Here is a 25491-nt window from a genome sequence, read left to right as displayed (position 1 = left end):
TGTCCCCATTTAGTTGTCACTGAGGGGGTAGGCGCTCTGCGGGCAGGAGACCACTACCTAGAAGTGGTTACACACCCAGGAGGAGTACGGGGAGCTTATTGGGCTCAGCTTGTGGAACAACGGGGGTGTGTGTGTAGGGGGGGAGGCTGTTGCCACTGCCAGCTCTATGCGGGAGACCGCAGAGGGCGGAGCCGCCCAGCTCCTTGTGGGGCAGGTGAGCAGCCCTGCCCGCTGTGGGGGGAGGAGCTGCCGGGCCCCTGTGGGGCGCGGGGAAGAGGCGCTGCCCGGCTCCCCGAGGGGGCAGCAGAGGGAGGAGCTGGGTCCCAGGCGGGGCGGACGCGCGGCCGCTCAGGGCCCGAGGGCCGCAGGTCAAATAGTGGCGGCTCCGGGCGGCGGCTGCGCCCTGCCTGAGCCCGCCCCCGCCCTGCGCCGAGCGGCCCGGCGGCGGCGCCCCGGGAGCAGGCCAGGCCCAGGCGCCGAGCGAGCCGCTGCCATGGCCGGGCTGTGGGCGCCGGCCAAGCCGCTGAGCGCGGCGCAGCTGAGGCGGCTGGAGCAGCATCGCTACAGCGCGTCCGGGCGCTCGCTGCTGGAGCCGCCGCTGCAGCTCTACTGGGCCTGGCTGGTGGAGCAGGTCCCGGCCTGGCTGGCCCCCAACACCATCACCCTGAGCGGCCTCCTGCTCAACCTGCTCACCACGCTGCTGCTCATCGCCTACTGCCCCAGCGCCACCGAGCAGGTACCGCCCGCCCGCCAGCGGCGCCCCGAGCAGCTTCCTCCAGCCTCACTGGGGCCCCTGCCCGGGCGAACTCGGGCCGTGTCCTCGCTCCCCTCCCGCCCCCGCAGTCACCTCGGTACGTGTCCCCTTGGCCTGGCGTCACCCCCATCCTAAGCCCTTCCCAGCCGCACTGGCACCCCTCTGAAATCACCCCCTTGTGTGCCCGGGCTGCCCCACCCCCTGGCTGATACGCCTCCACTCCACGTACCTACAGTGCTCCTCCAAAGTACCCCACCGTTTCCCCCACCGTGTCGCCTCTTTTAGCCCACAGTAACTGCCAACCCATGCCCCACCACACGCAGTGGTAATCCCAATTATAACCACCTCTAGCCCGCTCTCACCCTCTGCTTCGTGTCCCACTTCCCCACACAAACACGTTCTCCTCCTCCCCAATATATGCTCCCTTGTAAACAACTGCAATCTCTGCTCACTGTAATCACTAAGTCCATCTATGCTGTTACTGACCTGCCCCCACAGTCCCTGCTTTGACTGAAACGCCCCCAGCAACTCTAGCACTCAACCCTCTTTTTTCTGTTTTGTGTGCATTGTATATTCCCCTTGTGAGAGGGTGTATAACCTTTTCTCTTATGTAAATATCAGTCGCACAAATAGAGCCTGTCTCCCTAACACATACTGTAGTCTCCAGGTGTAACACACAGCGCACTCATTGCAAAACAGATTCCTACACACATTGCGAACCTGCTCCCATGGTAATCCCAATGGTAAACCCACAAATGCTGTAAAAAACACAACTGTAGCTGTGATTCTAAAGACAGTGTTTTGATCAAGACTGGGCACACAGTAAATCCTAACTGTGTTGTGAAAATAGTGGCTGGCTTTTGGCCCTTTTCTTTTTCAATAAGATCCACGTCTACGCAGGAAAGACCAAACTATTGTTATACTAACCAACAGACTTTGTACTGTGCAGGGTAGCAGTAGCTGTATCAATCCCAGGATAGTAGAGACAAAGTAGGTGAGGTAATATCTTTTATTGGACCAACTTCTATTGGATTTTATTGGACAAGCTTTTGAGCCCCCAGAGTTGTTCTTCAGGTCTGGGATAGATACTCCCATCATCACAGCAATATGCCAGGTGGAAAACAGATGCTTTAGCATACATAGTTGCCACTTATAATAAAGGGTCATTCAAGATAGAATGGTTTGCTAACACCTCTGCAGTCACAAGAAAAAAAGAGGGAGTTAGTGGGTTACAGACAGTTGTAATAAACCATAAATCCAGTATTTCTATTCAGTCATGAGGCTGAGGACTGATAGGTCAGATGCAGTGTGGCAGATGACTGAAATGTGTTTGTCCATAGATTATAAGGTGTTTTGACCCTTGCATTTTTAAAGTTGTGTTGATCATTATAGCAATTAAGATATGTCTTTAGGTTTGTGTCTGATCCACATTGAGTTGGTGTGCTTTGGTCTGTGGGGAAGTTGCTTTTGATTTTGATTTCTAATACTTTGACCTACTCCAAAGCTCACTCATTCAATGGAGGAGACCTCCTTTCCAGAGATGAATTGCAAGCCTGTTTTTGACATTTGTAGAGAAAATAATTTGTCATGTGCATTGCCAGCTCTCATAGGCTACGTCTAGACTGGCATGATTTTCCGCAAATGCTTTTAACGGAAAAGTTTTAAGCTTTTGCGCAAAAGGGCTTTTACCCGAACGGGAGCAGCATAGTATTTCCGCAAGAAGCACTGATTTCTTACATGAGATGTTTTTGTGGAAATTCAAGCGGCCAGTGTAGACAGCTGCTTTTGTGTAAAAACTTGCCAGTCTAGACACAGCCATGGATTTTATTTGGAGAATCACAGTATTTGGTGTGCTTAAATTTTAGCTCCTCGAGTTATGGCATTACGTGAAAATCATGGCTTTCTGCAACATCTAGCAGTCGTTTGCTCACAATATCCCACCAATCTCACCAAAAATTCCCAAAGGTTGCATCACTAGTATAGACTGAAATTGCTGGCATTTAAAGTGCCTAATGTTACTCTGGTAACTTAGGCTATATTTGTGTTGCGACTGTAATTTCCATCTTGGGAAGATCTACTGCTCTAGCTCTGATCAAATTGGCATGCCAGAAATAGAAGTGTAGCCATGACAGTGCAAGCAGGGGGAGGGATTAACAGCCCCAAGTACATAGTGGGGATCTGCAACGGCTACACTTCTATTTTTAGTGTATAGCACTATAGTGCACTAACCCAATGTAGTTGTCTGTTCCAAAATACCTCATCCCCCTTGTCTCTCTAAGTAATGACAGCTAAATTTTATGAATCATTAAATCATGGCCAGTCCGACAGCATAGTACACTTCAACAGCTCATCTCTATGTAAGTGGGCCCCCAAAGCAATTTCTCATTAAAATTGAGAGTCTTGACTACTTTAATTGTGAGGAGTATTACAACACCGTGTTTCCCTCTCTAACATTGTGAGGCCTTGTCTAGACTACATCCTTTTTTCAATAAAGGGATGTAAATTAGGCATGTTGATATTGCAAATGAAGCCGGGATTTGAATTTCCACACAGATTTCCCGTGCTTCATTTGCATAATGGCAGCCGCTGCTTTTTTTCAAAACGGGGCTTTTTTTGGGGGGGGGGGGGGGAACCCAGCAGTTTACATGGGTCATTTTCGACAGAAATGCCCAGTTTCAAAAGATCCTGTACTCCTCTGTCGAAAATACCCTGTCTAAACTGCCATTTTTTTTTCCCAAAAAGCCCCATTTTGGGGGAAAAAGCGGCGACTTCCATTATGCAAATGAAGCGCGGGAAATTCAAAACCTGCCCACCCAGCTCCTAATACACTTTAAATGCAGTCACAGCAGGGGTAGGTCCCAGACCCCTCTCAAGCCAGGACTGAAGCAGACTGCTGGCCAGTCTGCTAAAACAATGTTTCTCAATCCCCCTCCCCTTTTTTTATATAAAGTTCCCCTTTTAAAAAAAAAAAAAAAAAAGTTGTAAGTACCCCCAGTACCTTCAGTTTTCAGACACACACAAATTTTTCTACCATTTTAACACATTTGTGTAAACAACTTAATCGTGGTTGGGCAGGTGATGAAATTTTTGGGTGTAAAAAGTACAAAAATAATAAAGTGCTGTAAAACTTAAAACAAAAATTCAGTTTTCTCCAAATTTCAGTTTTGTTGAGATACCCCCCCCCCCCCAGACTTCTTTCAGGTACCCCTAAGAGTACTGGTACCACTAGTCAAGAAACACTGTGCTAAAACATTTAGTGGCAGGGAGGGGGAAGAGAGGGAAATCCATGTATAGCATTAACCTATAAGTTTTTGCTTATCGGTTAATCGGCTATACTATTACATCCCTAATTTACACAGCTAAAAAAGAAAGAAAAATGTGAACTTCTCATGATAGTGACTTAGCACAGCACTTCCTTGAAAGCTTTTCATAAAGGAAAAATCTGTAGTAAAATAGATTTTTTGGGTAATAGTAAGTATTCTGGAACTGACTATTGATGTTTGTGCATCTGTTTCAGGCACCATTTTGGGTATTCCTCTTGTGTGCCTTAGGACTCTTTGTTTACCAGTCCCTTGATGCTATTGATGGGAAACAAGCCAGAAGAACAAATAGCAGTTCCCCCTTGGGAGAACTTTTTGACCATGGTTGTGACTGTATTTCCACAGGTAACTTAATTTCTTCATTTTTAAAACCCACAGAAAAAACTAAATCCTAGTAAGGTACAGTCTTGGCCTAATGGATAAAAACTGGACTGGGACTTGGACATCCTGGATTCTATTTCTGGCCTCCTGGGTCTCTATGGATAAGTCACTTTGCGTGTTGGGGGGGGTGTCTCTGTTTTCCATCTGTAAAATGGAAATAAGGCTACTGACTTTGTAAAGTTCTTTTGAGATCCAGTGATAAAAAGTGCTGTATCAGAGCTAGGTGGTTATTACTTACTTTAACCCAGAGAGTGCAAAACTATTTAGAAGTGGCCTGAGACGCACACAAATACATGTTATCTAGCTTTTGCATGCATACATTGAGAGTATGGTGTGCTCCCCCTATTAATTCTGATTACTTTTTGTAAGCAATACAGTACATACAAAGATTTCCTCAGAGAGTAGAGCAGTATCTCTATGCAGTAGGCTTACCATTATTTGCACTTTTTTAATAATTAGTGTCTACGGTATACCTTTCCACTAAATTCAAGATGACTGACTTATATAAGTAACTATAAGGAATTAAATCTCTCCTGACTTGATTATAATAGTTCTAAGAATTTTTAAATATTTACTTTTCCTTTCATAGTTTCTGATTATGTTGATATGACTCAATTTTTCTATTTAGAAAAAGTTTCATTTCCTTTTTAAGAAGGAAATAAAAAATGATGGGCTAGAATTAAGTTTGCATGGTTGCATGATGTGGTTTTTTTTTTTTTTTTAATGGAAGCAAGTTATTGTGCCTTTGTCTCCTGAAGTTGATGCTTTTCTGAATTGCTGTCCGAGTCTCAGTTCTTAACTGACTATTCTTACTACCTGAAATTAATAGCACGCTTTTCTTGTTGTTTGTACTACAAACTGTGATTCATCTTGACAATTTAGCATCACGTTAGAATTGAACTGTATATATTTGTTTTGTATGTACCTTTTCAATAAAGTGTTTCAGAGCCTTCATTTCTTCTGTTGAATACGTTGACAGATATTTGACCCACTAAATAAGCCTCAGGGTTTGTGTAGTACAGATCTGGGAATTGAGCCCTGGTTCTGGGGGTATGGGAATTGGGATTTGCAGAGCTCCTCCTCCTTCCCTGCAGTGACAGCTCCTGCAGCTTTGGTTATAAGTAGAGATTTGAATGGTTAACCGGTAAGCATCACCCTTACCAATTATGATTAACCTGTGGGCTGGAGCAGCCTGTCACACCACCGGAGAGAGAGAACTCCAGCCTGGCCACAGTAGCCCTGCTTGCCATGGGGGTTGGGAGTGGGCCACACTGTGGGGGAGGGGCATACTGGCCTGGCCAGGCTGGAGCAGCCCCTGCCCATGGTGGGGGGGACCAGGCTTGCTGTGCAATGCTGTTAATGGGGGGAGCTGCTTCAGCCCAAGCAGGCTGGAATGGCGCTCTGCCCATCCCAGTTTAAGCAATTAACCAGTTAAACATAACTATTAACCAGTTAACTAACTAAATGGGAGTTTACATCCATAGTTGTAATTGGCTGTCTGAGCTTGTCTCCCTATTTTGGGCATTGTCACCTCCAGGGTTGCAATGCTGCTCAGGTTTGGCTCCTCTCCCTCAGAGGAACCAGGTGGGCCAAATTTATGTGAATGGCATGATCTGGTGCAAAGGGTCATAGTGCCCCTTGCTCTTATTTAAGCTGACTGCCTTTACATTGTCATGATGGAAAAGCAGCTGATCCAAACCCGAGTGGCACTGTAACCCCATACTCAATAGACTGAGCAGGGAGCCAGCCCAGACAAACTTGCAAGACTGGAGTTGCCACTCGTGTGACCCTTTACAACTTTCCAATGTCCCAGTTTTGGGTGTCAACTCACAGGTTGAGAAACCCTGATCTAAACCTAATGAGGCAAGGAGCACTACAATGAGTGCTTAGCCATGCATGATGTTATTTAAGGTTACTCAAAACTTCATTTTCTTCCCGTTTTCACAGTATTCCAATTCTCTCAAGATTTTGAAATGAGATTCCCTATATTTGGTCTGCACTTGCTGATGGTGTGATGTGTGTGTTTTGTTTTTAAATAAACCTTGGGAAAAATTATAAAATGTAAAACCTTTTTGTATAATAATTTGTACCTCTTACTATTGTATAACAATGTTACCCAAAATATGGGCATGCCTGGGTGAAAAGGGTGGTGCTGAAAATGTATAAATTTAAGATGGAAAAGTCTCCCACATTCTGGGCTTCAAAGGGTACCATAAGTTTCATTTTCCTGAAGGGGGCTCAGCTTCAAGTCTGGGAAATGCTGTCTTGCAAGTCCCTGTACTATTAATACTATTGCAATCAAGCTTTGCCTAGTATTTGTCTTTAAAATTGCAGGTAGTATAATTATTGATGGCTAACCATGCATATCTCTGCCTTCCAGTTTTTGTTTCCATTGGAGCCTGCATAGCTGTTCGATTAGGGACGAACCCTGACTGGCTGTTTTTCTGTTCTTTTGTGGGAACATTCATGTTTTATTGTGCTCACTGGCAGACATATGTATCAGGCATGTTAAAGTTTGGAAAGTAAGTAGAACTCTTTTCAGAACTGTACATATTTGTGACCCACCAAGTTTTGATTCTCTTTAAGATTTCACTTTCAGGCAGCTGAGAATGAACTGCTGTTTCACATTTTTGTGTTCCATGGACAAGACTTCAAAAACGTTACCACAAGGAATCTGACCTCAAATTAGCATGATGTCATTTTTTTAATGCTAAAGTTCATACATAGCTTTTTTTTTTCTTTGTATGCTTTATATTAGTGTGAGAATTCTCCAAAAAATGTTGACAGTACCTACTCTCAAAGCCAATGAAAATTGTTCTGTGGATCAGATATAATGTTCATATAGTAAGAATACATACAGTAGCTACTCTGCCATCCAGGAACTTGGCACTTGTTGCAAATATTCTAATGCACGGCAATAGAACTGGTTGAAAATTTTCTAACATTTTTTTCTGAGGGAAAATGACAGTTTAGTTAAATTCAACATATGCCAAAGGACCTATGCTGATAAAACTTAAAAATTGAAACAAAGCATCATAGTAGGGTCCGAATAATCCATTTGGCTATAACAGAACAGCATGATTCAATATTTAATTTTGAAATATTTGACTTGCAACATTTTTTCTTCTGGAAATTTCATTTCATGGGAAGTTTTGACTTAACATTTTTCTTAATTGAGATGAGAACTATGAGGTCAGTTTCTTCAAAACTGTAAACATTGTTTTACTTTAGATCATGAGGTTCAAGTTTTGTATGCAAGGTAACAAACCAAAAATAGTTTTCTCTCTTATCCAAGCAAACCATTTTATACAAAGAATTTTTCCCTCATCTGCACCTGCAAGACCAGATCTACCAATTACTGAACTCAGGCTTGGCTCCCGTTTGTCCCTCAATATGCCTTTAGGCAGAAGCAACAGTCTGTTTGCTTCTGCTTTCTCTGAGCCACCGAGAACAAGAAATCCTATAAAGAATTCTAATTTGGCTACAGGTTTGTCACAGCTAGAAACCTCTATTCCTCTTCAGGAGTCTAAGGGCAAAAGTGTTCCAGAAACATGTATTTTATATATGGTTACGTCCTCGTCATCCCCAGATGAGGTGATAGCAGGCCCTTCTAACCCACTCCCATCAGAGGGTTTCTGGGCCCATCAGGAGCTTCTGAAATGGGTCACCACAAACTTGGGGTTGGAACTAAAGGAGTCCACACATAGTCTGACATATCCTGGCCCAGGAGCTTCCTGTAGAGTGGCCCTTCCAGGTCAATAAGACGGTGTTGGGACCAATCACAGCTGTGTAAGAGAAGAATGGGTGGAAAGGCATAAAGAAGGGTACCATGCCAGTGAATAAGGAATGTGTCTGCTATGGAGCCCCTGTTGTGGCTCTAGGAGCTGAACTGCTGACACTTCGTCTTGTGATGTGTGGCAAACAGGTTCATGAGGGGAAAGCCCCACCTTTTGAAAATTTACAATATCACCTCTGGGCAGAGCGACTACTCATGATTGTGAAAGGACCTGCTGAGATGGTCCACCAAATTGTATACACTGAGGAGGTGTGATGCCTGCAGGTGTATTGAATGTTCTATACAAAGTCTGAGCTTCTTGGCATAGGAGAGGAGTGTACACCCCTGTTTGTTGATATAGAATTTTGCTGTCATGTTGTCATGACAGAGATATGTTGGCTTGCTAGGTGTGCACAAAATGTCTGACATGTCAGGGAGCTTACAGCAGTGTGGCTGACATTGATATTAAGGGCTGGTCCACCTTCAACCACAGACCTTGCGTTCGAGGCCTGCTAGATAGGCACTAAGGATATTAAATAATGATTAATTTACTAGTTGAGTAGTCAGTGGAATTTTCGTTTACTCGACTAGTCGATAGGCACTTCCGCATTCCTCCTTTGAAATGTGCATTTCAAAATTGGAACACTGTGCAGTCTGGGGCCAGTGGGCAGTCCCGCTGAATCCGGGCTCCACAAGGGCGCTTCTGCTTTGAAATGCACAAGAGCTTGGGGCTTCTTGTGCATTTCAAAGCGGAAGCATCTGCATGGAGCCAGGAGTTAGTGGGACTTCCACTGGCCCCGGGCTGTATGGGGTGCCAGCTTTAAAATGTACAAGAGTCCCCAGCGAGGGCTCTTGTATGTTTCAAAGCAGAAGTGCTAGCATGGAGCCTGGGGTCAGCTGGGGAGTTCTCAGCTGACCCTGGGTGTCCATGCGTGGCATTTCCATGGAACCTGGGATCAGCTGGTGAGTTCCCAGCTGACTCTGGGTTCTGCAGAAATGCCACAGGGAGCTGTGGGCCAGCTGGGGAGTCCTTAGCTGACCCTAGACTCCATGAGGCGCAGCCACTTTGAAATGCTGCAGTGGCGTTTCAAAGGGGCAGCCCCAAACAGCTGATTCTGGGCTCTCTGTGGCGCTGCCCCTTTGAAACGCCACCGCGGCATTTCAAAGAGGCAGTGCCACATGGAGCCCGGAGTAATATCCATGCGGCGCTGCTGCTTTGAAGTAACCCCTCTTCTCCCTCTCTCCCACTTTGCTGCCTCTATCTGATAGAACAAACACAAAAAAACCCAGTCTTGTAGCACTTTAAAGACTAACAAGATGGTTTATTAGGTGATGAGCTTTTGTGGGGCAGACCCACTTCTTCAGATCATACTCTGAAAGTGAATAGGCATGACTGTTATGTAACAGAGGAATACAATCCCTAATAAACCATCTTTTTAGTCTTTAAAGTGCTAGACTGTTTTTTGTTTGTTTGACCAAGATCAGGCTAACACGGCTATTTCTCGTTACTTTTCTATCTGATAGAGGCAGCAAGGGGGTAGGGTGGATCGACTAGTTGACTCGACTATCCTATAAGCATTTGCTTATCGGATAGTCCACTAGTCCTTACCATCCTTAGTGGGCACCCTATACCAAGTCCGAAGCATACGTGGCTAATGATAGGGACCCCTGCACAGACTCCCTCAAGGATTGAGCCACCACTGCAGAGAGTCTACATTGAGTCCAGTAGAATCACAATCCTGTCCAGTTTGTCTCATGTTGGTTGATACCCCAACGCCAATCATGACTGGAGAGGTCAGAGCCTCAGTCTGGCATGCTGCACTTTCGTAGGTGCTTGCCATCATATGATCTAAAAGGCAGAGGCAGCTTCTTGCTGAAGTAGTAGGAAACTGTCTGAGGCCTCCAATGATATTTGACATGACCTGAGACTGTGACTCCCCCTAGGCCAAATCCCAAACTGCCCTATGAACTGCAGCTTCTGAACTGGGGGCACTATGGTCTTCTCATTTACAAGGAGGCTCAGGGTGTTGAACGTTTGTCTGATAAACCTGAGATGGGCCTGCATCTGCTCCCTGGAATGGCCTTTGATCAGCCAATCACTGAGATAAGGAAACACATGTAGTCTGTCTGCGCAGGAACACTGCAACTGCTGCCAATACATTTGTTGAAAACTTGCAGTGCTAATGACTGGCCAAAAGGGTGGACCATAAATTGGTGGTGCGTCCCATTTACCATGAACTGGAGGTACTTCAAGTGGGCTTGGACAATTCATATGTTGAAGTACGCATCCTTTCATTCAAGGGTAGCATTCCTGTCTGCTGGATCCAAAGAGAAAATAATGGAGGCCAGGGAGACCATATGAAACCTGAGGTTCTTTACAGACTTGTTGAACTGTCTCAGGCCTAAGCACACCTTTGGTATTAGAAAATACCAAGAGTAAAACTCTTTGCTCCTGTATTCATGAGGAGCTTCCTCCACTGCCCCTAGGGATAAGAGTAAATGCCCCTCCTGAATAAGGAGTTGCTCATGAGAAGGGACCCTGCAGAGAGAGAGCTGGTAGGGAGGGATGACAACTGGATTAAGTATTCCCTCTCCACTGTGCAGGGGGACCCATCAGTCTGATGTGATACAGGCCCAAGCCCGGTGGAAAGGGGATAGTTTTGAAGCAACGGCCTGGTGGGTTGAATCCAGCTCGGGTTCTGTTATGCTGTCCTCAACTGTGCCTTCAAAAGGCTTTTTCAGGCCCTGATGAAGGCTTGGAGTGGCCAGAACCCTGGCCAGAGGATGGGTGAGGCTTCCTGTCACTCCTATTCCTTTGTTGGGAGTTATATTGCTGGTTCTGTGGAAAGAATTGTTGCCACTGGTGGGGCTTAAAATGTCTGCCCTGAGTCACAGGGCTGTGGAGGGCAAAAGACTTAAGGTTGGCCCTAGAATCCTTGAGGCTATGCAGCCATTTATCTGTTTTGGTTCTCCCCTCCCCCCCCCCCAAAAAATAGAGTGGTACCCTTAAAGGGGGATTGAATGCAGATCCAAAGCTTGGAGCCAGGAGGCCTTCCTTATGGCCACTCCTGTAGCCATGACCCTGGGCTACAGTGTTAGCACTGTCCAATGCAGCCTGTGAAGAGGACCTTGAAATGATTTTCTCTTCCTCAATAAAGAGACTCAAAGAGTGTAGGAGCATAAGCTTTCGTGGGCAAAGACCCACTTCGTCAGATGCCCACGAAAGCTTATGCTCCTACACTTCAGTTAGTCTATAAGATGCCACAGGACTCCTCGCCGCTTTTGCAGATTCAGACTAACACAACTACCCCTCTGATACTCAATAAAGAGAATACTTCATGAAAGTCAGAGGAGAAGCAACTCTGTGAATTTGGCCAGGGATGTTAAAGAGTTGAAGGCATAACCCCGCTCTTGCTAGGTGTTACACTACTGATAGCTTCTCATTAGAAAAAAGAAAAATAGCCTCAAACTAAAGGAATGGTTTTACTTTTTTTTAAAAAAAAGAAGATTGTTATGGAAAAAATTAATGCATCAGTTTCATATCTAGCAAAATACACATTTGGCTGCCATTTATTCAATACTCAAAGTATATTTGCCTGGAAAAAATACTCAACACTGCTGTCTAATTTTAGTGAATAATAATGTTTGATAATCACATTGATAAATGAAGTCAGTTTCACTCAATTTAATAAGACTTCCTGGATGGTGTAGACTCGTTCTGCAATATAAATAAAACCCTGTTGAATAGAGGGATCTGATGATAATATCTTTAGCTTTTTCTTAAAAGCTCAGTTCTAATATATCATTGTGCCTAATATTTATTACACTGATTTGTGAGCTTGCTAAAATTTCCTAAATAGCTGTACTAAAAATCTACAAGTTTTCTGTGCAGAACTATAAACAATATATGGGTATTTAGCAATGTATGTTTTTGCCTTAGTTGATTTGTAGAATTTTGTGGTCACAGAAATCATGTATTTTACATACATGTCTTGAATGTAGACATTTGAATTACCTAATACTTGATTTCCACTCACCAACTCAGAACAAACAAATGTATGAACTAAGACTGCTTTCTTGTTTCTTTCCAGAGTTGATGTAACTGAAGTTCAGATGGCCATAATAATCATCTTCTTAATGTCTGCATTTGGTGGAACTACTATGTGGGACTATAAGGTAAGTTTATCAAGCGTTCAAACTTTCACAGTTGTATCTGAAGTTATGTGCAAGTGTATTGATGTTTAGTAATTGCTTTTAAAAATCTATGTTTAGCTTACGTTGCATTTGTTAAATCTTATTTTTTATTTCAATTTTAATACATATAAACATTGCTATATATACTTACTATATGGTGCCTGTTCCCATGTAGTTCAGTACTGTATCTCTTGGATGTGATGGTGTGGTTTTCTATGCATGAATTTATAGCTTCACAGAGGAAAAAGACCCCATCTGCCATATATAAACTTTAGGCACTCTGATTATTGTTCAAAGGAATCTTACCAAACGTCTATATTTTGCATATGTAATGGTTTCTCTTACATCCACTTCTTATATTTATTTCTGCACTATAAATTTCTGCACAAAAGTAGACTTGCTCCATGGTAAAATAAAATGTCCATTTAAAATCTACACATCCAATGGGCTACATTTTGCTTTATGCTGATATAAATATGGAGTAACTATAAAAAAATCAATGGAGCCACACTGGATTTACAGTGGTGTAAGAGCTTATCTGGCCCTGTAACTTTAAAATATCATACTCAGTATTTTTCTGGCATCAGTATTTTTTAAAACGACAATTCCAGTCTATTTGAGGGAAGGGGAGAGCAGCTCATATTTCATGTAGAATAGAACCATTTAGGATTGAATGCAGAACTATTTTTAAAAATTGGAATATTTCAGTGATTCCCTAAAGTATGCTGGATTGTTGTTCCAGTTCTTGGTATTTTAGTTTCATCCATGTAATACACAGTACTAGTTACTGGAATACATAATATTATTATCATGCAACATTGAGTTAATTTTGTAGTCTGGATTATTTTAATATGTTTGATTGTATCCAAATCATTCATCAGTCATGAAAAGGCAAGCTATTTTTTGAGGGAAATGTTTTCTTAAACAGTTTGGTTTTCTTCTCACAAATAGTTTCAGAAACAGAACAAAAGCTATTTAAGCTCAAAATACAAACCATAAGTAGGCCTCACGGACATGACTAATTGATTATATATAATTTTTGTGTCAATTGATGGATTGTTTTGAGATGCAGTAGTCTCTGCCTTACATTTGAATATTGAAGAAACAAACAAGTGTCTCCAAAAATATGTAGTCCATGATTTTAGAAAATTCATTGCTACTCTTTTTTAACCCTCTGCTGCCTTGGAAGTTTTCTTGAAACTGCATTTGACTCTAAAAGGTAAATATTTTGTTAAATCTATATCTGGATAATTATACCTAATGCAAAGATGCATCATATGGCATATTATGTAACATAACAAAGCAGGCAGATGGAGTTTGCATTTCCTGTGGTGCTGCATTGTGTTGCCCAGTGAACGAGAGAGAACTATCCTTTTTCCTGACACAAATTTCTGTTGAATCGTATTTGAAATTGTTAGCTAAGTATAAAAAAGGCTTTTGAAGGATACTGCAAATACGAGCATCATAAAATACAGTTAACTTTCTGGGGCAGAATTTAACCTACTTCTCAAGGATTTAAACATAAAAAAGGTATTGTCATCTTAAGGGCAGGACTATATTCTGAAACCTATTTGAGTGTAAGTTTTAAGGAAAAGGGATAGTTAAAATAAAGCAATACACATTGTTTTTGGAGACTTCAGCAGCAGTTTAACTTTTTCCAAGGAATGAGATCCTTTAACTTTTTAAAAACATTTTTTTTTCCTGCAAGATCCCTTTGATAGAACTACAACTGAAGATTCTTCCTGTTCTTGGAATAGTGGGTGGAGCATTATTTTCCTGTTCCAACTATTTCCATGTCATCTTTGGTGGTGGAGTTGGCAAAAATGGATCTACAATCGCAGTAAGCTATTTCAGAATTTAAACTATAGTCTAATGTTGGGGTGTGGAATAGAAATGTCAAATTGAGGGTAATTAGCTAATCGAGTAGTTGATGGAATTTCCATCGATTAGTCGATAAGGGGGGAAGCTGCAGAGCTGCAGTGGGGTTAGCGTCTAGCCCGGGAGCTAAGCCCTGGTGGCTCTTAATACATTTAACCAGCAGAGATGCAGTGGGGACCCAGGAGCAAGCCCGGACAACTGACTCCTGGCTCTCACCTGGTCTCACGCTACACCTCTGCCTCCCCTTGCTCTCCCTGGAGCTGGTGTTGGGGGGAACCGTCTTAGCCGACTCCTGCTCCCTCTCTCTGATAGGCAGCAAGGTGGGGGAAGCAACTAGTCAAATCACTACTCGACTACCAGATAAGTATATGCTTATCAGATAGTCAACTAGTCACTTACATCCCTTGTGTGAAAGAAGGTTACTTTGTAACTAGATTAGTAGTTTGAATGTTAAATTCTTATATTCTAAAAATTAGTATTTCTGATCATCTTGGTGACTGAGTATTTAAGCAATCTAGTATATTGATTCTCCTGTTTAATATACTTTAATGTTATCTGTAAAATCATTCAATACATATGAGACAACTAATTACTCAACTGCAGTGGTAACAAGTCACATTTGGTGTATACCTTTGATTAGGGGCTTTGTATTGTCAGAGAAATTACAGTGAGGTTTGAGTTGATTTAATATAATAGGAAAGAAGTCAAGTCAGTGGGAGTGCCCCTGCTGCACAGAAGTTCAGGACCTGACTTCTCCCCTTCCCCCCCAGACTTGTTGAGTACATATGACTTCAGTTGGCTTTTAGTGGCAGTTGTGATTGATCATTCCTGAAAATGGGGGGGGGCTCAAAATGTATGATCTGGTTCAAGTTTTGCTGAGAAATGTTTTCTGCTTTGTGTGTTTCAGGGCACTAGTGTTCTTTCACCAGGCCTCCATATAGGACTAGTTATCACTTTAGCAATAATGATATATAAAAAATCTACAACTCTGCTGTTTGAAAACCACCCTTGCCTCTATGTCTTAACATTTGGATTTGTGAGTGCTAAGATCACACAAAAATTGGTGGTAAGGAATCTTGTATGTCATTGAATGTGTATATTTGGTCCTTCTGAAAGTGTGGTATTGAAAGTTGGTAGGAACTGTAAAATCTCCCACTCAACTCTGCTAATGTATCCTGTTTGTTATTCCAGACCTACTACTACAACTAACCTGGGCCTGTCAGAGACTGGCTGGGATTCACAAGGGGAAACTAACTGCCACTTGAGGTGGCCAGGTTCAAAATTTAGATCTCCAAACCTTTGGTCAGATAGGAGCCTGAGGAGTTTAGGCACTAACTTTCCACTAATAAGGTTCCCTAGGTGCCTTAACTTCCACTGGGGAGGGAATGCAGACAGGCACCACAGTCCTGCAAACAGTGTATCTTAGTACCTTTCACCTGTGCCTTGTCACAACTAGATATCTATCCACTATCTTTTCTGTGGGGATCCAATTCAGTAGATGTGCTCAGAGGACTCCTTAGAGTTAAACAGCTGGATTGGGACCTGCACAAAACATGAGCCCGAAGAGCAGTTTCAGTGTCTCCTGTTGAAATTGTTTCACTTTATAAAGTAATTCACTCATTGGGCCAAAGGATGGGGTGTGAGTACATAACCCACTGGTTAGGCCTCTTACCTAGGATGCAAAAGACTTGTGTTCAAGGACATGTACCACTGACTTTTAATTAAATAGCCAGCTATTTTATACAAAGTTGAACAGCTTCAATAGGAGACATCATTGACACATCCAAGAATACTCTATATCCCAGTGGTTAAGGCATTCCAACCTCAACTTTTTAATCTTGAGATTAGGGCACACAGAGTTATTCTAAACAAGTGAAAATACAATGTTTACCTTTTTTAATAAGTGGGCAGGACATTCTCCATACTGAGATCTGATTTATTCAAATGGGAAACCACAAAATCGACAAGTTTGTTAGCATTATTCTGGATTATTATATTGGAAGACTTTTTTTCTTGAGACTCTTTTTGTGTGGGTACAGGCTTTGAATATCCCAGGTGTCTAGCAAATCTTCACTGTTCAGCTAAATAGCAAAGTGTTAGGTTTGAGTTGAGAAGCAACTCTACTTGGCTTACAGCAAGCACGGCACAGATTCACTGCTTATACAGGCAGCCCCCGTCTTACGCGGATCCGACTTACGTTGGATCCGCACTTACGAATGGGGCTTTTCTCGCCCCGGAGCTCACGGGCGGCGGGTCACCACCCATGTCCTCCGGGGCGAGAAAAGCTTCTCCTGGTCTCCCTGGTCTGCTGGGGGGGTCCAGCAAAGCCGCTGGACCCCCCCAGCAGACCAGGGACACCCGAGCAAAGCCGCCCAGGCAGCGGGAGTCCCGCTGCCTGGGTGGCTTTGCTTGTTTGCCCCAGAGCAAAGCCGCCCAGGCAGCGGGACTCCCGCCGCCTGGGCGGCTTTGCTCCTGTCCCCCTGGTCTGCTGGGGGGGGTCCAGCAAAGCCACTGGACCCCCCCCCCCCAGCAGACCAGGGACACCCGAGCAAAGCCGCCGCCTGGGAGGCTTTGCTCGTGTCCCTGGTCTGCTGGGGGCGTCCAGCGGCTTTGCTGGACCCCCCCAGCAGACCAGGGGGACAGGAGCAAAGCCTTGGAGCACGCCCGCAGCGGGACAGCCCGGGCGCGCCTGGGCTGTCCCGCTGCGGGCGTGCTCCAAGGCTTTGCTCCCCGTCTCCCTGGCCTGCAGGGAGACGGGGAGCAAAGCCTTGGAGCACGCCCGCAGCAGGACAGCCCGGGCGTGCTTGGGCTGTCCCGCTGCGGGCGTGCTCCAAGGCTTTGCTCCTGTCCCCCTGGTCTGCTGGGGGTGGGGGGGTGCAGTTAGTGCCCCCCCCCCCCCCCCAGCAGACCAGGCTTTTCTTGCCTACCTCTGGGGTAGAGCAGCTGGGGGCTGCTGGGTTGGTCCCGCAGCGCCGCTCCGGACCAACCCGGCAGCACCCCAGCTGCTCTGCCCCAGGCGTCCTGATTCAGCCGCTGCTGGTCAGTTTCAGCAGCGGCTGAATCAGGACACCTGGGGCAGAGCAGCTGGGGTGCTGCTGGGTTGCCCCAGTAGTGCCGAGGAGCCGCGCTACTGGAGCAACCCAGCAGCACCCCAGCTGCTCTGCCCCAGGCGTCCCCAAGTCAGCCACTGCTGAAACTGACCAGCGGCTGACTACAGGAAGCCCGAGGCAGAGTTGCTCTGCCCCAGGCTTCCTGGAATCAGCCGCTGATCAGTTTCAGCAGCAGCTGACTTGCGGACGCCTGGGTTTCTTAAGTTGAATCTGTATGTAAGTCAGAACTGGCATCCAGATTCAGCCGCGGTTGAAACTGATCAGTTCCGACTTACATACAGATTCAACTTAAGAACAAACCTACAGTCCCTATCTTGTACGTAACCCGGGGACTGCCTGTACTTCACAAGTGCATACAGAGCAGAATAGCAAGGAAGGATTGGATCCAGAAGGATCAGTAAAACTGTTTGAAAGTGTACAAGAACTTGTAAACACAGCTAGTTGCCGGTCAGAAGGGGAGAAGGCCTTTGGGAAGGAAGAACTCTACGTGCAGTTGTTACATAGCTGGGTTAGATACAAAGGTAGCTTTTTCTATGTAATAGAAGTCTTTGTTGTAGCTAACACATTGGCACTAACTATGATAGTCAGTCAGTATTACCATTTTGTTGCCCAGTCACATGAGCTTCGTGGTAACATCACAGTCCTTTGTTATGGAGGAGGGGACAAAGTACATACTTGTGCTTCTTTAATGTAAAAGGGTTCTAGGAGTAGCAACAGCAGCAATACTGAAATTAATTGCGCAGCAAACTGCCATGTATTAGAGAGAAACTTAAAAAGGCAGAGGAGATAGGGTGAGGCCAAAGCAGATTTGATGGTTGTAATCTTGGGCTCACTGAAAAGACCTTTCTAGAAAAGTACCAGAACTTAGAGTACCTTAAATGTCCTTATTACAAAAACAAAACAGTGTTTTTAATTAGTCAATTGAATAGGTTGACTGACTGACTCCCTTTCCAGAGCATTATTTATTTGTACTGTTCCTTAATTTAAATATTTGTAACCATAAAAGTTCATATTTTCAAAGTAAATTTTCTTTTACATTTGGCAACAAGCTTTGTAGCTATATCAAATCTTGTTTTATGTAGGTGGCCCACATGACAAAAAGTGAAATATATCTTCAAGATACTGCATTTATTGGACCAGGCCTTTTGTTTTTGGACCAATACTTCAACAGTTTTATTGATGAATATATTGTTCTATGGATAGCATTGGTAAGCATTAGTTTTACATTTTTAATTTAATAATCAAGTATTAATACTTATTTTTATATGGAAATATATATACGGAGCAGGTAGAAATTCATTCCCTCTTCCCATGCTGCTATGTAAACTACCGGTAGTTGTTTTCTCCTTTCTTGGCACCCAATACAGTGTTAGCTATTGTATGCAATTCATGGTTTGGGGCTGAAGTTTAGGACAAAAGAAAATCCTGGAATCTGACATCATAAATTCAGCTTTTGCTCTGCAGAAAATGTTAGCCCAAATGTAACAGAATAATTTTAAGTATTCATGCATCTTTTTAAAAGCTTTCTGGCAGTGGAAAAGCAAATACATGGTTAATTTGCAATAAGAGTTTTAAAATAAAATTGAAATTTAAAAACTTGTAAATTTAAGATGGCTTTTAAGTTAGAATATAAACTAATCCTTTAAATACCTTTCTAAAACTACTCCATGAGGGCTCAGCTGAAGGTAGACCTTTTGGTTTCAATGGTGTTTTTGTAGAATAACTTTGTTTTTATTTTTAGGTTATATCCTTGTTTGACTTGCTGAGATATTCCATTGGTGTATGCTTGCAGATTGCTGCTCACCTTCGTATACACGTCTTCCGAATTTCATCACTTCAAGCTCCTGAACAGGTTCAAAATCATACTGACTGACTAGTAGTTCAAGGAGAAGAGGAGAAGCAGTTAGGGGAATAATGAATAAACTAGATCCCCTTTTCAGGAATACGGATATAAAGCTTTTCAAGAGAAGTCAATGAAAAGCTTAGTAATTTGCTCAGATAAAATACGATTATTTAAATATGAAGTTGTGCAGAATCGATTGATTAATGCTTATATCATGAAGCATAAAATGCCTCAATGTAGTCTAAACAGTGCCATCATTACTTTTGCTTGTGGATCCATCAGTCTGAAACTGATTTTCTGCCATGTACTCCTTGATTGAGAAAAAGATAAGTTTAATTCTGGTACAGAGACTGTCTACAAATCTAAAGTATTAACTACTAGAATTCTAAGAAATGTTTTGCTTCACATGAGGAAAAATGACTAATTTTTTTAAAAGATTACATTGTTTCTAAAATCTTAAACTGCTGAGAATTGCTATAAAATTAATCAGATTTCCAGTCTGTGCCTAAAATAAAATTTGAAAATCAAGACTGATTAAAAATTTACCATCCAGCAACTCACTGCTGCTGTTACTCTAATAGATGTTGTTTGATGCTGAAGAAAAGTCAATGGAAATCAGTACCTGACAAGTCCAGTTTTTATTGTTTATATATATGAAAGCTACTGGATTTTTCTCTTCATATCCTCCCCTGCTTCATCTTTTATAGCAAACTCTGTCCACCAATTTCAAATAATATCATTATCTCTTCAGGCACTGATTCAGGGGTGGAGCTTCCATTTCAGCTGTTACTGAAAATATATAGTTTGAGTTTCCTTATAAGGCCTGGCTTTTAGTTTTGCACCCATTATAATTTATTAAAACAGTTAATGTTGAAGTACCATCAAGTAGCTAATTTGCTAGCAACATCAAATATTTTGACAACTAAATGGCATAAACGTTACCCATAGTTATTTGCAACAGTAAAACTGTGAAGGTGCAAATATGCAAGACTAAATATTTGGCCTTTATACTTAGAGATCTGATCCGGCAGGATCCTTACATTCTGATGGATTGCACCATTAGATTTAAATTGCCATCCAAATTTGTTCTTGGTTTATGATCATAAAGAGCTGGATGTGTGAGAGGTTCTTTTTAAACACAGGCTGGTTAAGGAATTAAGACATACTGCATTTCATCATTGATCATAAAATGGATTATTTGTAAAGCAATATCCAGTGTGATGAGAGCTCAGGCTGTGAAATGACCTGGCTGGTTAACAGATTTGTCTATTTGAAAATACTGGCAAAATATAAGGGTAATCTAAAACCTCTACTGTTCAAATAAATGATGCATCAGATCTCTTCTTCTGGCTAATTTAGCTGAGGGTTAGTAACCTTTCCACCAAATCTAATTTCTAAGTAGCAAAAATAATAAAGTCAGCCTTCATGTTTCACCCCTCCAAGCTGCTTCAATAGACTGAAGGACTTTTGTAATTAATGTGAAAGTACCTTCTTAATTTCTAAAGTGTTCAGTTCCAACATTTCCAAAGCTTGAAATATACTAAGCACACTTTCACTTTACTTAAAAAAACCACCAACATTATTATTCCAGAAATATTGTGATACAATCCTGTTAGTCTTCAAGTGGTTGAAAGCTCTGACTTGATGTACCATGTGATACACCTGCACTCTATGGTGGTGTTTTTTTTACTGCTTCTGATAAACTTGAGAAACATTGTTTAGCAAGCATTCTGAATAAAGATTTTTTTTTTCAGGGCATGAGGTTTTCCACCCCTCATTTATTATTGGAAAAACTATTAGAAAACACTCACTGGTCCCTGGGCTATACTGCAGCCATAAACTTGAACCTGTAATTCACCACTTGTCAGTGGTGCTGCACTTTGTTGTGAATCACATAACTTCCCTAAACATGTAGACAAGGCTTAAGAGTTCATCTTCCTCACTGGTTCAATAAACTGGGAGGAAAGCATCATGTACAGATGAACTTTTAGCATTCATTTTCATGCATGTTAGTCATAATATACCCAGTGAAAAACTAGTAGTTCTGTAGCACCTTAAGGTATGTCTACACTACCACCCTAGTTCGAACTAGGGTTGTAGTGTAGACATACCCTTAGAGACTAACAAAAAAAAAAAAGCATCATGAGCTTTTATGGGCAGAACCCACTTCCAATGCAGAAAGTGGGGGCTTGCTGAAGACCTTAAATATCTTGCTTCTAGAGGCTTGTGTTTTAAAAACTCCCCAAGGTCACAGATTGCCTGACTTTGGGAGATAGACTGCCACTATCCAAGTAAAAAAAAAAACCCACTTTCTTCTTGAACCCAGGAAGAAAACACTTGGGAACTTCTTCTAGAGGGGTACCTCAAGGTCTTTTACCATAAGAGAGCTGGGGGAAATACCCCTAATCTCTGACACCTGCCCTCTCAGTTTTAGGCATGCATACAAAAGACCTCCTGTTACCTTCTAGAACACAAAAATCAAATCATAGCCTTAAACAAGGTGATTTTATTAACAAAACTAAAGATATAGCTGGTAAAGCATACTAGGTTGCTAGGTGTTATAAAGCAACTTAGAAAAGAACAGATTAAAACAGAGGATTGTATCACTGGGATTCAGCTTAATTATGGGAGGAGGGGGGCCACATGGACTCAGAACAGAGGGATTTAACAAAACAAACAAACAAAAACACTGATTGTGGGTAAACAAACATTCCCTATCTACTCGCATATCCATATTTTAGGGTCCAGTCCATTTCTTTGCCTGGTATTCTTTGTAGGCATGGTATTCCTGTCTGGTTCAATTCATCTTGTTCTCCTAGCTCCTGGGTTTAAAAGCCCCTCAAATCTGAAGAAGCAGGTTTTGTCCACAAAAGCTCGTGATTATATATATATTAGTCTCTAAGGTGCTACAGAACTACTTTTTTTAACAATACAGACTAACTCAGCTATCCCTCTGAGATGGTGAAAAACAATAATGACAACTTTAGCAGTTCTCAATGAAGTGTCAGTTACTCTACAATTACTGTAAATAAGAAAACTGTTTAATGAAAAAAAATTAACTCTGCAGTTTCTCTTCCACAACAAGCTCAGCCTTATTTTACTAATCAGCAGGCATAAGAAGCTTGTATTGTACTCTCAAAACAAATTACAATGTAGGGTATAGTTGTGCCTGCTGGCATTGATGTTGTGGGCATTATTTTCTATTGGACTAAAACATGTGTTTGACTATTCATGAACGTATCACACCAGAAAAGAGAGACACCTACAGCATTATCTGACTACCTCTAAGTTGTCATTTAAGTATAATATAAACAGTTTCATGACTTTGTAACCACCAAAGATTCACACACTAACATGTGTCTTAACCAACATAAGCCAATTAGTAATGAATGAGTGTTTAATTACCTGCACTTTGACTTCACTGATTATCTGCTCTAAGTTCTAATAACTGTTGTGGAAGGGTGTGGCTGCATGGTAATTATTAACTCAAAATTTCAATCTCAAATAAGTAGTTTAGTTGTTTCTATTTCAGAGGCTATCCCTGATCTCCTTTCTAGAAGATGAACTTACTTTACTTCATACCAGTTTTAAGCGGGAACCAAACAACTGCCCTCACACCATGAGCAGCTGGCCCTCTATTCAGAAAATAGTGCAACAGTAACTCCCTAAAAATGATACACACTCTATAATCCAGCAAGCAGCCAGAAAACTCAATTCCAAAATGTAAATACTAAGTAATGGAGAAATATTTTATGGTCTGGTTTTGAATTCCTTTGGAAAACTGCATTTTCAGGGTAATTCTAGAAAAAAGTGGGAAAAATTATGGGCATATTACTATAAATTGTTTTATAGAATCAAAGCTAAAATTGTCATTACAAATGAGTGTTAGTTCCTCCAAGTTATACTTGATGTCAAGCAGCTAATAATTAAATGTATTTTATATTATATCCAAATGTTGGAATATTTCAGGGATTTCTTAAGTTGTACAAAATGAATGTGCATAAAGTGGCTTTCTGTACAACAAATACATAAAAACTCCAACCTGGCTGTAAAAAATAAGAGATACAGAATATAAAATTTTTTAAAAAAAATTTCTCTTCACTAAACTACTTATTCTTTTATAAAGCAGCAAGAACTACCTTTCCAACTACAGCTGTAGAGACGGGTACCTGTTTTAGTATTTTCCCCAGGCTATTTCCAAAATGGTCCACGAGAAATGACAGTATATACTATGTAGTGCTATCAATAATCACTGCAGACTGCATTGCAAATTGTTTAATTTGGCTCATTTAAACCAATTATGTGCACAATGGTGTAAAGCCAAAATACCTGGTTTAATAAAACTAACAAGTTTTGCCTTCTTAGCAGACATATGTAAGTACAACATACAGCTTATAATAAGGCTTCTAATGATACTTTAAAAAACTTCAATCATTATAGAGGCTAGAATGAAAAAATAGGTAACAATGTAGTCTAATAACCTATAGTATCAAAGAAATGTATTTGTGTGTAACATACTCTTAATTCCTAAACTTTCTGGTATGTTCTCTTGCAAATATACAAGATGTATACACAGAACGTAAGATTATTTTGGTGGTCGCTATAGTTTACAGTATAAAGTTGCAAAGGTGCATTTTTGTGTAACACCATCAGGTTTTTAATGTGTCCTCTTAATCCTGTGATGTCATTATTGTTGGAATTTTGTGATCCATTTTGTATTAATGCTTCATACGGTTCACAGATTCATATTCACCTTTTCAAAGAGGTAAACATCTATTAACTGCCATACTGCTAGGCTACGTCTACATTGGCCCCTTCTCCGGAAGAGGCATGTTAATTTCCAACTTCAGAATAGGGAAATCCGCGGGGGATTTAAATATCCCCCGCGGGATTTAAATAAACATGGCCGCTGCTTTTTTTCCGGCTTGGGGAAAAGCCGGAAAAAAGCGTCTAGACTGGCGCGATCCTCCGGAATAAAGCTCTTTTCTGGAGGATCTCTTATTCCTACTTCAAAGTAGTACTTCAAAGTAGGAATAAGAGATCCTCCGGAAAAGGGCTTTATTCCGGAGGATCGCGCCAGTCTAGACGCTTTTTTCTGGCTTTTCCCCAAGCCGGAAAAAAAGCGGCGGCCATGTTTATTTAAATCCCGCGGGGGATATTTAAATCCCCCGCGGATTTCCCTATTCTGAAGTTGGAAATTAACATGCCTCTTCCGGAGAAGGGGCCAATGTAGACGTAGCCCTATAGTCTTGTGCTTTATAATACTGCTTTACTGCTAGAAAAGCAACTATCACTGCAAAGAAGTTAAGGAGAGATACAAGCAGACATTTTAAAGACATATTAATAGTTTTTGAGGAAAAAAATCTGGTTTGTAATCTCATCCATTAATAACATGAAAAAATATACTGTCAAATTCACTAGTAACATTATTGAAACAATACATCTAACCCTAACTCTTAAATTTAAATTTTAAATCAGCAGACTTATTTTTCCATGGCTAATGGCTATAATTGTATCATGTTACTTAGGTGCAAGTTGTTTCTTCATTGAGCCATCAGAATAACATGGACTGAAGAGACTTGCGAACAGTTGCCATCTCTTGCTGTTGCTGTTACAAGAAAGGAGATAACACTGAACAAATGCAACATTTAGGCAAATTAGTCTGATATACTAAAAGAATTAAAAGTGAATGTTAAATGAGTTTTCTATTTAATGTCCTGTCTCTGCATTTTTACTGTTTCCCCCATAAATCAATGATAATACTTACAGTGTCCATCATTATTTTCTTTTGCAACATAGCCATTTCTTTGCGAAGTTCATTTTGTGCACCAGCTAGAAGATTTTCATGGTTCTTTTCCAGTTCTTCCATACTCTAAATTACAGAAACGAATATGTCAGTTTTAGTAAAACAATACAAAGCCCCTAGCTTCCCAAACAAATTCTGTTCACAAACCAGAAGAAAACAGAACTCACTGAACACCACACAACACTGGTAACACAGTCACAACCGCAGAATCTGAGTTACAAACTGACCAGTCAACCACATGCCTCATTTAGAATCTGAAGAACAATCAGGTATCAGACAAAAATTAATTAATTAAAGTACATTACAGAACTGTATTAAACAATCTACAAGAAAAGAAATTTTTTGATGAGGAAAATTTGTGCTTGTATTATTTAAATTAAGATGGTTAAAAGCAGCAATTTCTTCAGCACAGTAAAGTTTCAAAACTGTG

The 25491-nt window shown here is 41.7% G+C and overlaps 2 protein-coding genes across 5 annotated transcripts in view; one reads left to right on the top strand and one right to left on the bottom strand.

Annotated features, from left to right (window-relative positions):
• The first annotated feature begins 284 nt into the window (after positions 1–284).
• On the top strand, positions 285–25021 carry LOC142830946 (cholinephosphotransferase 1-like). Its single transcript, XM_075939136.1, has 9 exons — positions 285–736; positions 4272–4419; positions 6836–6977; positions 12322–12406; positions 14133–14264; positions 15210–15368; positions 18495–18620; positions 19154–19264; positions 24784–25021. Exons 1-9 carry the CDS (start codon positions 494–496, stop codon positions 24826–24828), a joined length of 1191 nt encoding a protein of 396 aa, XP_075795251.1. The 5' UTR covers positions 285–493; the 3' UTR covers positions 24829–25021.
• SYCP3 (synaptonemal complex protein 3) overlaps positions 24723–25491 on the bottom strand; it is a 20303-nt gene continuing 19534 nt past the window's right edge. For all 4 annotated transcript variants that reach the window (XM_075939188.1, XM_075939167.1, XM_075939182.1 and 1 more), the window contains 2 exons: positions 25023–25127; positions 24723–24863 (listed from right to left, as the gene is read on the bottom strand). In XM_075939188.1, the coding sequence (XP_075795303.1) occupies positions 24810–24863; positions 25023–25127 (159 nt within the window). In that variant the 3' untranslated portion in view covers positions 24723–24809. The remainder of the gene's footprint in view (positions 24864–25022; positions 25128–25491) is intronic.

Source organism: Pelodiscus sinensis, chromosome 1, assembly GCF_049634645.1.
Source record: "Pelodiscus sinensis isolate JC-2024 chromosome 1, ASM4963464v1, whole genome shotgun sequence".
In the NCBI taxonomy this organism is placed as follows: Eukaryota; Metazoa; Chordata; order Testudines; family Trionychidae; genus Pelodiscus; species Pelodiscus sinensis.
Note: the sequence above shows the minus strand (reverse complement) of the source record. Positions and strands in the feature narration are given on the sequence as shown.

Coding starts and splice junctions, on each gene's coding strand:
- LOC142830946 (XM_075939136.1), top strand. CDS start 494: ATGGCCGGGCTGTGGGCGCCGGCCAAGCCGCTGAGCGCGGCGCAGCTG. Junction 6,978..12,321: donor GGCATGTTAAAGTTTGGAAA/GTAAGTAGAACT, acceptor GTTTCTTTCCAG/AGTTGATGTAACTGAAGTTC. Junction 12,407..14,132: donor CTACTATGTGGGACTATAAG/GTAAGTTTATCA, acceptor TTTTCCTGCAAG/ATCCCTTTGATAGAACTACA.